Below are 13,812 nucleotides of genomic sequence, written 5' to 3'. Positions count from 1 at the left end.
TATATACTATAAATCACAAATTGCGATACAATCACCCTTTGTCAAAATTTTTTGCATTTATTCACGCACAGGTGATTTAATATATTCGTTTTACTTCGGTTTTGCCCTGTTTTATTATAGAGTACAGTACAGTAGAATAATTTGAGTACAGTACAGTAAAATTTATCATTTTATTTATCCATTTGCAGGTAACATGGCTAAAAAACGGGCAGCCACTCCGCATGGAGGCCGCACGCGTGTCGCTCACACCGAGCGGTGCGCTTGAGCTCGAGCCGGCGCGGGCGCACGATGCGGCCCTGTATAGATGTCAGGTGGGGCTCGCGGGGAGAAGGGATGTGAGGTGGGTGGTGTTAATTATTTAGTATCATAATTATTTTTGTAATTTTCGTTATCAGCAGAATTATCATCAGTAACAATATTATCAGCAGCTTTATTATAAATAGCATTTTCATCGGCATAAATATGAGTAAAACAATTTGCAACATTATTATTGACAGTTTTAACATTATCATATTTATCAGCAGCACCAATATCATTTACAATAAATAGCGTTAGCTTAATAATCAGCAGCATTTTAATTAGAAGCATTAATTTTAACACACATTCTGCAACTTTATTATCAACATGATTAACATTAGCGTCATTATCATCAATATTATCATTGATAATCGATTCGGTGTCAATATGGTGTCCACTGGAAATCAGCGGAGAATCTAAATTTCGTCAATGTCTTTAGATTCTCAAAGCACTGAGTGAATCCATATTGTACTGTGGTAATTTAATTATTTATTGTTGTAAAATCTGTATTTATATGTTAACGGTACGTACAAATAAATGTATTTTCTTTCTTCTTTCTTTCTTTCATTATTAACATCATTTACATTAGCATCGTTATTCGCATTTAAATTAGCATCATAATTATCAGAACGATTCTCACCATCAATATGGTCTACATTATGGTATGCATTATATTAAAAAGTCCGCCCATTGATTATAAAACAAAATATTATGTTATTAACAGAACGGGTCCAGAAATAGAACTACGTGTGAACAGCGAGATAGCGAATCTAGAAGCGGCGCCGCGATTTATAGCCACACCTCAACCAGTTACTGTCATGGAAGGTATGTTTAAGATAATTTGAGATTTAAACCGTTGTTTGTCGAACATCTAAGAAAACAGATTTTGGAATCACATCTTTAAAAATTATTTTTATTTATGGATGATAATGTTACATTTTAGGAGCGTCTGTGACGTTTGACTGTGCAGCGATTGGCAATCCCAAACCTGAAATGATTTGGCTCAATAACGGTGTCGCTATCGACCTCAAGTGAGTTGATAGCTCTTTTATCTGATGTCTGAATATAATTTTAGTTAATTTTAGTTATAGTAATAATTTTAGTTAAGTTGCCATTGTATCTCTTTTTCTGACAAAGTTAGGTTATCCTACTAACATTATAAATACGAAAGATTGTGATGATGGATTGACGTATGAATGGACGTTTGTTACTCTTTCACGCAAATACTATTGAACCGATTACAATGAAATTTTGTATGTAGCTTGCTGAAGACCCAGAAAAAGACATAGGTTATATGGGAAATCCCACAGGAACAGGGACTATGCGGGTTTTTCTTTGAAATCGCGGGCGGAAATCTAGTCTAGAATAAAAACTTTCATTTCTAGCGACCTAGACTCCCGCTTCTACCTAGTAGGCGGTGGGTCTCTACGCGTGCAGGGGGCGCGTGCGCTGGACGCGGGCACCTACACGTGCCGCGCGCACAACCGGCTCGACTCCGCCGACCACTCCACGCAGCTGCACGTTATGGTGACCACACCTACACAAACATACATACACAAACACACCTACACAAACATACATACACAAACATACACCTAATCAAACGTACACCTACTCAAACGTACACCTACTCAAACATACTACTCAAACATACACCTACTCAAACGTACACCTACTCAAACGTACACCTACTCAAACGTACACCTACACAAACGTACACCTACTCAAACGTACACCTACTCAAACGTACACCTACTCAAACGTACACCTACTCAAACGTACACCTACTCAAACACACCTACTCAAACATACACCTACTCAATGTACAACATACACCTAGTGAGAGACAAACACCGATGTAAGATACAACTACAGCGTTATTTCTATTCAAACATATACCTACATAAAATACGACTACAGCGTCAAAATTATACCTTTTCAAACGTACACCTGCTCACATCTTACCAAAAATACAATAGAAATATACACACACATTTTTACGCCGAATTCAAACATTTACACCTGACTTAGAACTATATCTTCAAACTTAAATATAACTTCACGCTTATATACCTTATTATACGATTAACTTCTTCATAAATTGGCATGATAAACAATAATAAAAAAATCAACATGCAACCATTATTTCTCGTTCCCTTTACTTATATTATTAAGCTGAAGAGTTTGTTGTACGCGCTAATCTCAGGAACTACTGCTCCGATTTGAAAAATTATTTCGGTGTTAGATAGCTCTAAGGAGGAAGGCTATAGGGGGTAAAACCGCACTGCGGGTAAAACCGCAGGACACAGCTTGTCTTTGGTAACACAAAATATAAACAATTCCAGAGTGTCCCCCGAGTAACATTACCGGAAGGTGATATAGTTCGTGCGCGTAAACGCGGCGACTCGCGCTTGGCCTGCGAGGTGAAAGGCAAACCCCCGCCCAAGGTCACGTGGCTGAAAGATGGAGAACCATTGTCGCCGAATAACCATGATATTGCTATGGTTGATGGGTAAGAAAAATTGTGAAAAACAATAAATTTTTAATTGTAAAAAAAATACTGAAGGAAATGTCAATTAGATCCTTAGTTTACCGTAAACACGTTTACTAGAATCTGAGATTTTTGTTATATGTAAAGTTAAAATGAAAATGATTTAGCTTCAACTGAACTTGAAGATGAAAATGTTGTGAAATTAGATCTTGATGGTTTGACGTAGATATAATATTTATGTACTCTATATAATTTGTAATTAATGAATCCCTCAATGTATCTCATAAATTAAGATCAATCGTAATTTAAAAGTAATTCTCAAGTAATATTAACAATTTTAATGTATCAAAATCAACAATTTCCCATAAACATAAATAAAAAATAACAAAGGACCAAACACTGAACCTTGCGACACCCCTTACAGTAGTTCACTGCGAATCCAAGGCGTGTTACCGGTGGACGCGGGAGTGTTTCAATGTTTCGCGACATCACCGGCCGGGACCAGCACGGCTGCGCTGAGATTGATGGTGTTGCCGGAAAATGGTAATGTTGCAAAGTGTATAGTGTGAAATGCTGTTTATAATAGATTTCATTGCAAAATTTTAAGGGTAGAAAAATTTGATAACAGATGATGGTTTGAATGTTTTCAAAAACGTTTAATAATGCTCTAGTTTATTTTATAATTATTAGAAATTAAAACGTGGATTTTGCGATGTTTTTTTTTTCAGGTTAAAAATATGTTGAATTGCTTTAAAAAAAATTTAAGCTATAAGTTGAATGAACAAGAATAGATGATTCACAAGAGATGTGATGTCATGTGTAATGTCCTTTTTTATTTTCAAACATATCCTTTTTCCTTCATATTTTTGCACATTTTATTTAAATTTTAATTTCGACCCTCATTATTTACAATTTTCAGCCCCCGACCCTCCAAGCACTCCGCATGACATATTTAACAGTCTCCTTACATCCGACCTAGATATAGATCCTACAGAAGATCTAGATTTAGGCGAAACGTCATCCGCATATACATCAGGGCCGGATTTAGAATACGATTATTTAACTTCGAATGATTTATTTCACGCTGCTAAAGGAATGGATAGTGAGGGGGAGGGGAACGCGAGTGTGGTCTCTGCGCCTGTGAACTTAAGGGCGGTTATTGTAAAGCACAGATTTGTGACGCTAAGTTGGGAAGAGCCGGAACATAAGATGGCGGAAATTACTGGATACGCTGTTTTCTATAAGGTTAAAGGGAGTGAACGGTAAGTTGATATAGGAATTTTGGTCTAGATTTTTCGCAGTTGAATTTAAACTTATTTTGATTTAAATTTTTTTTTAATAAAAGTATTTCACGAGGTTCCATTTATAAAATATGACTATTTTTACTATTTCACAGACAGGTTGAAGTTTTTTAACTACTGTTAGCTGTTTATGATCAAATAATTTTAAGTGCAGTGTTTTTAATTTTTATAATTGTATAAATAAAAACTTTAAAGAACAAAGCCGATATTGAAAGTCACCATTAGGAAGTTACATTATTTTGGAATAAATTTTTTTTTGAAGCGTCAGCGTCTAGTAAATATAAAAATTCACGTTTAATTCATGTTAACTGAAAACTAAATTTATCTTACAATATACCCAAAATACAGGCTGTCCTAGTTTGGGGATCAAATGTTACATGTTTGTACCTAACCCACAAATTGATAAATAAATGATTTTTATTTTTATTTTATTTAATATTGTAGCGAGCGTGTATCCCGCGGCGCGGGAACACGTCACGAGATGAACATACCGTCGCTACAACCGGACACACAGTACGAATTTACGGCACGAGCGTATACGGAACATGCTGTGTCTCCGGCTACTGAAGTGAGTTGGGATAAAATGTAAAAATAAATGAAAATTCATTATATTTGTTTGATAAGAAAGGGAAAACAGGGGTAATGTGTGAGAGATTGTGTAGGAGATAATTTGAAACTGCAATATGGGTGGTAAGATAATATTAAACAAAATATACACTATTCCATATTTAATAAAACGTTTAATAAAACGAAATTCGATATTCACGTTACACATTTAGCACTTTACAGAATTATTTCTACAACGAGCTAGGTTTAGATCTGGTTTGAAGGACCAAAAATGTTCGAGCACTTAGTGATTGTTTCAAATGAATGTAATACTGTCAAGCTTAATTTGCTTAATTTGTATTTGAATTACAAGGGGATATTTAATAAACATTAGGACACTATTCATAATGTCACTTTTTATTACACACAGTGACAATTCTCCCACTAATAACACTGATTTTACGATTATGACGTGCAGAAAACTTCTATTTTACAGCCGTTAGAAGTAAAAACACCAGCTGAAGAACTTCTGTACGGGCCCCCCGTGGACGTGCGGGTTGAGGCCACGGGGCCCCACTCAGTGAAAGTGAGTTGGTCACCGCCGGTGGATGTGGCAACACCACCGAGTAAATACGCGGTTTATTATACAGAGGTAATTTGTTTAAATCTGGCTCGAAGGACCACTTAATATTGTCCCTTAGGTGTACACTTGTTCGGGCAACATAAAGTAGAAAGTTCTTAAAAAATTTAAAACTTACGGCCCATATGAATGAAAATAGATAGATTGAATTGAGAGTGATTGAAAGTTACTTAAATTAATTTTACGTGATATTACTAACAAGAACATAATAAGAGTTATTTTTACAAATATATTTTTGACATGCCAAAAGCTTTTGATAGACTACTTCAAAAAATATTATAATACAAATACTTAAAATATACGTACGGTAGTTTTAGAATGGTTTCGATTTACATAGAAAATAGGAAACGATTTTATATTTTACTCTGAATCAAAAACAAAAATAAAAGAACCAATCGAAATCATTTTTCAGATATGGAGTACCGAAAGGTTCTGTACTGGGACCACTTCTATTTCTAATTTATAATAATGATTATTAAAACTGACAAAAAGTGTAACAAATGATTAGTGGCATTGAATCTATTCGGTGTAATTTATTATTAAATTTTTATACACTTAGATTTTGTTTCGATTCGGAATTAGTTTAAAAAGTAAGATTGAGAAATTAAATTGTAGTATGATGTCAGTTTTAATTGACAAATGTTTGTCGATACTTTTTGAAAAAGATCTTTGTGAACATATTGGGAAATACTTTGTCGTACAATGTTCTCGTACATTGATAGATTGGCTCTCAGTATGGTTATTACCACTACAGTACTATAAAGTGGTGGGGAGGATTTGCTAAAGATGATGATGGGGGTAGTTGTTAGTACTACATCGTCCGTTCCGTTGAACCAGACGGAAAGCGGTCGCGAACAGAGCGAGTGGTGTTCCCCAAGCGGGTGCACAGTGAGCGGGCTGCGGGCGGGCGGGCGCTACCGCGTGCGGGTCGCGGCCGCGGGGGGGGGCGCGTCGCAGGAGCGGCCCGTGCGCACGCCGGCCGCGCCGCCCGCCGCGCCACCCAGGAATGTTACTGCGCTGTCCGCTTCGCATACTGTAAGTACACACACACACACACAACACGTAATACTGTCAGTACACACACACACACGCGTATATAACCTGCCGGTACACAGGCACACACAACTGTGTGTTCGCTCAACTGTATGTGATCGTCACACATCGACACACGATCGACACAGTCGTGCGATCACATACATATACACACACATTATATACTAACAGATCCAGCGTGTACACACATAGCTGAGCGAACACAGGACAAATACACACACACTCATTACTGTTCAAACTGCAAAAAATAAAAATATGACACTTCATCAATGATTTACATTAAACAACTAGAAACACAATCACATTTAAAAATTGTCCGAAGCAAAACTCTGCCTATACATATAAGGCAGCGTTGTCTAAAGCATATTCAATGAACTTTTATCATTATTGCAATGAAATAAGATGTTAAATTCATTGAATACTTTATAGAATTTCACTTTGACATAATATTTTGACGACCCTTTAATAGAGGATTGTGAGTCTAATTGTTTATAGTATGTCCACATTTATTTCCGCCCGGTTTTTTAATGAAAACCCCGCATATTTCCCATTCCTGGGAAATTTCCGAGATGAAAAGTAGCCTATGTCTTATTCTGGATTTTCAGCTACCTACATACCAAATTTCATTGTAATTGGTTTAGTAGTATTTGTGTGAAAGAGTAACAAACATCAAACTTTCGCATTTATAATATTGGTATGATTTTTATTCTATTTCATTTTCAGTCAATCCAAGTCCGTTGGGAAGCTCCACCCGCTCGTACTCATGGAGGTCCCCTCACAGGGTACAAGATACGATATCGCCTTATAAGTGGTGGGGCACAAACTAGTGGGAGTGGGGCAAATGGGGCAAGTGGGGCAAATAGAAGACGAGCTGATTCATTGACTACACCTGCTGATGCAAGACGAGCGGATTTGACTAATTTGGAACCGTCGGCTACTTATCAGGTTAAATTTACTTGCGAATTGACCTGGAATAATATCTTGTGATAATGTAATGGGTATTTTTAAATTCAAATCAATAGAAATATTAATTTGTTTTGTCATATCTCTAGTTATTTCTAGTATTACTAATATTATTTCTATAATTTTTATTTGGAACCTCATGAGACGATATTGTTATGGGTATTTGTCAAACAAATGCAGTATTTGTTTCTGTTTATTAGTACTATTCTTGATACTATAATTAATATTGTTTTAAATTCTGTTATAATATGAGATCATATGTTTATTTTCTGTATGTTTCTAAAGTTTCTCTAATGTATTTTTTGTTATTCCTGATAATATTAACGCGACTATTGTAGATCCGCATATGCGCACTGAACGCGAACGGTTCGGGCCCGTTCAGTGAGTGGGTAAGCGCCACGACGGCTGGCACGCCCCGCGCAGATACCGCCGTACCGGCTCTACCGCCGCCGCTCACGGGTCAGTTGGGATACAGTGATAGATTGACTGTTGAAATGATGTTTGTTGTACTTGTAAATTGTAAAATTTACAAGTACAACAAATATCATCTCTCATATTTAAGTTAATTTACGTCGAAAAGTGTTCTCATTTTTTTTCAGCAATTCACTTTCGCAAGTTTCAACTTGCTCGAAAGTTTCGTAAGTCTTATAAAACTCAAACTCAAACATTTATTTATTCAATTAGTCTTCTTCGAGAAGCACTTTTGAAACGCCATTAGGGGATTCTATTATTAATCCTATTGATGTATTTATTAATTCTATTGATGATTTTAATGTCATGTAATAAGCAGTTGGTATTTTCTGGAATGGTCACACATGTATCAGCGAAGAGTAAAGGTCCTAACACGCATCCTTGTGGCACACCAAATGTATTAGTCTCATGAGATTATTAAAAATGGCGGCATTTCACGTTGATGATTAAAATTTATGGATTCTGTACCCTGTTTTCTATTAGAAAAGTAACTCTTGATTCCATTTTGCACTTATCCAATAATATCATGATTTATAAAATTAAAGGCTTTTGTCAATTCTAAAAGTCATAATTATGGACAATGATCTGTCATCAGTTTTTGTTTTTTTAAACTACTATTGTTATTTATTAATATCAATGTTGACAAACTATTGTTATGTTTTTTTTTAATAAAACTGTAAAAAATTAAATCTCTTGATCTTTGTAACTGTTACATTCGACTCTACAATGTCTTGTTTCTTTCTATTTCAATATTTCAGCTCGCGTGGTCCGTGACTGAATCTTTGTATATCTACATATTATAATTTTAAATCATAATTATGAGTTTATCTTTATAATGTCTCGTTTCTTTCTATTATTTACCAGCTTCTTTTCTTTTGTACAACTGCAGCTCGTGCAGGCCGCGACTGGATCTTTGTATATCTTTTAAAATATAAGATTGTCATTTCTCGTTTCTCTCTATTTCATTTACCAGCTTTAAGTTAATAATGCCTTTTTCTATAACTTCAGCTCGCGCAGGCCGCGACTGGATATCCGTATGGTGGGGGTCCACAAGCTCGGGCGGCTCGGCTCGGGGCTGGTGGCTCGGCTGGGGGCTCGGCGTGCCCGACGAGCACTCGCGCGAGCTGCCCGTGCACAGGACTAGCTATGTGATACGCGGGTTGGGTAAGGACAGACAGACGAACGTATGAAAAAAAATGTGTGCGTGTACTAGAGTACACACGTAAGAAGTGAAACTTCTTTATGACCTTATTTTTCAAAAAATAATTTAAAATATGCAACTTTACAGAAATATGTACGTAGGGATAAGAAAAAGATGGCGCGTAACGGAAAAATGTCACGCGTAACGAAAAAATGTTACACTAAATTTTTTTCCAACCCCGATAAAGAAGTTTCACTTCAAAAAGACCTTATTTTTTAGAAAAAAAATTATAAAAATTATTTTTCTATGACGAAATTATGAACATTTATGTTGAATAAAATAAATGAAAGGTGCAATAAAATACCTCAAAGTTATGAATATAAAATGCCAATAGGTCAGATGACGCTCTATAGCTGTTAGACGAAGGGTAAGTGAATATTTCGAGAAATTATTTAAAAAAATAAGGAAAATAAAACAAATGTGTGAAAGAAGCAATGAAATATCTGGAAAATTAATGAAGTTATGGGACTTTGAAATAGGAATAGGTTAATCACAACGATTAATTATTTTACATAGTTTGATTGCCAGAAATATATATTTTACATAGTTTGATTAATGGCTTTGGAGTCATAAAGCACTATCAAATAATTCGTGTGTATTTAGTTCTCTATATTTACAAATATTTGGTACACAAAATAGTATTCGCCAATAACCATCACAACATACAAAAAAAAAACAATTTTTTTTTTGTATTTTGACAAAAATAACTTTCCCCAGAATCGAACTCCGAATACGTAATATCCCTACGCGCCAGCAACGCCCTTGGCCTCGGTCCGGCTGTATACGCGACTGTCCGAACTCGCACTACGTCTCCGGACGACGAACCGGACGAACCGGACGAGACTGATGCTGATGATCCGGAGGACACTGAGGATAATGATACGCCGCCGCTGATACCGCCGGTCGGGTTGAAGGTAAGTGGGAGGGGGGGTGTGATGTCAAATCAAATGTGGCGTGTTTGTGTGATGTTTGTTGTCAAGTTGTGTGTGTGTGTGATGTTTGGTGTCAAGTTGTGTGTGTGTGATGTTTGGTGTCAAGTGTAACTGTAAGTGTAAGTGTGTTTTATTTCAAGAATATCATCTTAAAATATAATGTTTCTAACTTCTTTTCAGGTTATAATGCTGAGTGGTACGACTGCAGTTGTTTATTGGACAGATCCAACATTACCCAAAGGACAGGTAACCATTTTACGCTATTATTATATGAAAAAAATATAATTTCGTGTTTTGTAAGAATAAAAAAGAAACTAATTCACATAACACATTTTAGCCTTGATTCTGACCCACTTTAAACGGACAGATTTAATTCAAACCTTGTACACTTATCAAGGATCACTGACAGTACAATAATTTCATAAGTTTAAACGTGTTTTTTAGTTTTTGAAGTGAAACTTCTTTATCGGGGTTGGAAAAAAATTTAGTATAACATTTTTTCGTTACGCGTGACATTTTTTTTATCCCTACCACGCGTGATTCGACGTACATATTTCTGTAAAGTTGCATATAGTAAATTATTTTTTGAAAAATAAGGTCATAAAGAAGTTTCACTTCTTACGTGTGTACACTAGTACACGCACACATTTTTTATATTTTACAATTATATTTATTAGTTTTTACGAATTTAGCGAGTACATTCATTGTCCTGGATCAGAATAGAATTTATCTATCTTTTTCTATCTTATTTTCCTTTAGTTAGCAACAGACGGTCGCCGGTACGTAGTGCGCTGGTCGGCAGGTGGTCGTGTGCGTACATACAACGTGACCGATTTAAACTGTATGTTGGATGACTTGAGACCGTACACTACTTATGAGTTCGCTGTTAAACTTATTAAAGGTGAGGATTTAGATTAATAATGTTTTATTTAAAAAAAAATGTTGGAATTTTACAAACATAGAATGTTTCTTTCTAGGTATAGTTTGTTTCTTACATTTTATTTTTATTTAACTTTAATTTGACTGGTGAAACATTGTAAAAGTTGATAACATGATATACTGTAAAAGTTGTCAATAATACCTAAAACATGGTGCAATGTAAAGGCTGTTTCAGTGAAAAAAATGAATATATTTTTTAAATTATTTTTCGTTTTTTTTGAAGTTTTTGTGAACACACATGTTCTTTTTTTATAAATTTTATTTTTATTTCGACAGAATTCTAACAGAATTAGTGTCCAAAAGAGATGTTCTCGAATAATGTATGAAATATATTATAATATTCTAAGTTTGTTAATTTTTTGTGTTTAAAATGTCGTGGATGGAAGAAACAACATTTTCTTTGTTCTGCCTCTAATTAATTGCATGTCAAAAAGATATTTTTTCCCTTTAGCCTGCTTAATCGCAAAATATTCCTTTTCCACCATGTAAGGCTGTCTGAGCGATGAGACCGCCTGTTGTGCTCTTCTATTTAATATTGTATTCTGTACTTCTTTCTGTGGTGCACAATAAAGTATTTTTGTTTGTTTGTAAGGCGGTCGCGAGTCCGCATGGTCCATGCTAGCCAGCAACACGACACTAGAGGCTGCCCCCGGGTCGGCCCCGCGCGAGGTGCGCGCGTCGCCCGCCACGCCGCCCGCGCGCGCCGCCGACCTGGCCTGGACCCCGCCCGCTAGACCCAACGGCAGGATTACTGGTGAGTGGGGGGAGGGGGGGAAGCTTTTGTAAAGTTTCTGAAGGTTTAGGAAGGTTACCCAAGGGTTTTGCGGCGAAATTCTTGATTTTAAGCGGGTTTGGCAAGGTTTTGCTGCCAAATTTCTTACTTTAGGACGTTTTGGCAAGGTTTTGGGCCATATAGCAAGGTAAAAAGTGCCTTTGGTCCATGTCAGCCAGCAACACGACACTAGAGGCTGCCCCCGGGTCCGCCCCGCGTGCGAGCTATTTTAGACAAAATTGTTTATAGAACATACTACGTTTAAGCAAACGTATGCAATTGTGCGTGTACGTGTGTGTGCGTACGTTTTAGTCAAAACCTCGAAAATTAAAATAAAACCCAAATTCAAAATCAACATGCTTTTATTCAAATAAACAATACACTTACAATATTACAATTACTTAAAAATATCAAAATGGGACACAAAACTAATTTTCCTCTCCATAAAACATTAAAAATATCACATTACATTTAAGCCAAACTCATTTTCAACAGGCTACGTAATAATGTACGCAATCCAACGTCCAACGACCGGGGCTGCTGAAGAATGGACCGCGGTCGCGGTCGTGGGCGACAGGACCAGGGCCCGCGTGGACCGGCTCAGGGCCAGGACCACGTATAGCTTTAAAATACAGGCGCGGAATAGCAAGGGGCTGGGCCCTTTTAGCCCGATTATAACGTATACTACTGGACTTGGTGAGTAAGGGGTGTTCATCATCAAGTATAGATCATTATTATCATCACAAACAGAAAGATCCTTTCTTCTTGGATCCTTAGTTTTATTATCGTCACCATTAAGATCGTTTTCATAATCTACACTAATAATAAAAAGAGGAAAACTTTATTTGATTGTAATGAATAGGCTCATAAACTACTGGACCGACTTTGATGAAATTTGCCACAAATAATCTTTAGACCCTGAAAAAGAACATAGGCTACCTTTTATTGCGAAATATGTACCACGGGCGAATTATTAATATAATTATAATGTTTATCATTACCTTTAAGATCTTCATCGTCATCATAATCTTCACTATCATTGCTACTAACACTTGTTTTAACAAATATTCTTTCATTATTATCATCACCACTTTGATTTCTATCATTATCACCATGTTCATTAATATCGTATCTGTAACGAACAGTCGAACAATCGTGCAGCTTTTTGAAATGAAACTTCTTTATCGGGGTTGGAAAAAAAATGAGTGTAACATTTTTTCGTTACGTGTGACATTTTTCCGTTACGCGCCATCTTTTTCTTATCCCTACCACGCGTGATTCGACGTATTTCTGTAAAGTTGCATATACATAGTAAATTATTTATAGAAAAAATAAGGTCATAGAGAAGTTTCACTTCTTACGTGTGTACACTAAGTACACGCACACATTTTTTGTGTGAATCGTTTAAAGATATTCCCTATCCCACTTCTGTGTTCAGAAAGTGGTGAAGGAGCGGGTCTAGCTAGCGCCACATCAGCGTGGCTGTGGGCGAGTGCGGGCGGGGCGTGTGCCGTGCTCGCTCTAGCGGCTGCGCTCGCGCTGTCGCTGTGCTGTCGCAGGACACAGCCCCCGCTGTCGCCTGACACTAGGTATACTACACTACAACACACTACACTATAGATACGCACTACACTACACTATAACACACAACACTACATTACACTATAACACACTACACTACACTATACACTAAACTACAGCTGTACATTACACTACACTATACAGTACACTACGTCACATAACCCGAGACTACAATATACTTCACTACTAGATTTCTTAAAAGTGAAATACACTACACTTTATTATGTGTAGTGTGATCTAGTGCTGATTTCTTCACTATACTAGACAAAGCAAATACAAGTCACTAGACTTCAAACTAAACTACAAACTGATTACAATAGTAATATCATATCAAAATCAAGCATGACGAGAAACAGCTAATGTTGTAAAATATATTTTTTTATCGAGATACACTAAATAATAAAAGTGTAAAATTATCTTTTCCCTCCAGCACATACCAAAAGGCGTCTGCCTCAGCGGGAATCAAACCCCCGGACCTGTGGATACACCACGACCAGATGGAGCTGAAGCACATGGACAAGAGTCTGCACAGCTCAGCCAGTAAGAGTACGAGTTGGTTACCTTTTTGTTTTTTGGCTTGTTATGTTATAAGTGCATTTGATTTTTCTATAACATGCATTTGATT

At 36.5% G+C, this 13,812-nt stretch overlaps 1 protein-coding gene across 1 annotated transcript in view; it reads left to right on the top strand.

The window, feature by feature from the left end:
• fra (neogenin protein frazzled) overlaps positions 1-13,812 on the top strand; it is a 92,887-nt gene that overhangs the window by 69,129 nt on the left and 9,946 nt on the right. The window contains exons 5-24 of the mRNA XM_089712401.1: positions 189-340; positions 1,022-1,122; positions 1,241-1,328; positions 1,683-1,824; positions 2,643-2,809; positions 3,213-3,331; positions 3,708-4,050; positions 4,534-4,657; positions 5,132-5,287; positions 6,113-6,310; positions 7,052-7,273; positions 7,630-7,750; positions 8,771-8,926; positions 9,681-9,877; positions 10,076-10,141; positions 10,655-10,796; positions 11,427-11,588; positions 12,102-12,302; positions 13,045-13,195; positions 13,618-13,733. Of these exons, the coding sequence (XP_089568527.1) occupies positions 189-340; positions 1,022-1,122; positions 1,241-1,328; positions 1,683-1,824; positions 2,643-2,809; positions 3,213-3,331; positions 3,708-4,050; positions 4,534-4,657; positions 5,132-5,287; positions 6,113-6,310; positions 7,052-7,273; positions 7,630-7,750; positions 8,771-8,926; positions 9,681-9,877; positions 10,076-10,141; positions 10,655-10,796; positions 11,427-11,588; positions 12,102-12,302; positions 13,045-13,195; positions 13,618-13,733 (3,124 nt within the window). The remainder of the gene's footprint in view (positions 1-188; positions 341-1,021; positions 1,123-1,240; positions 1,329-1,682; positions 1,825-2,642; positions 2,810-3,212; positions 3,332-3,707; positions 4,051-4,533; positions 4,658-5,131; positions 5,288-6,112; positions 6,311-7,051; positions 7,274-7,629; positions 7,751-8,770; positions 8,927-9,680; positions 9,878-10,075; positions 10,142-10,654; positions 10,797-11,426; positions 11,589-12,101; positions 12,303-13,044; positions 13,196-13,617; positions 13,734-13,812) is intronic.

Source organism: Colias philodice, chromosome 28 (genome assembly GCF_061535455.1).
Source record: "Colias philodice isolate Cphi_HAF_F1 chromosome 28, ilColPhil1 Martin Lab GWU primary, whole genome shotgun sequence".
Classification (NCBI taxonomy): Eukaryota; Metazoa; Arthropoda; class Insecta; order Lepidoptera; family Pieridae; genus Colias; species Colias philodice.
The sequence above is the reverse complement of the archived record's forward strand: the minus strand, read 5'-3'. Positions and strand labels throughout refer to the sequence as shown.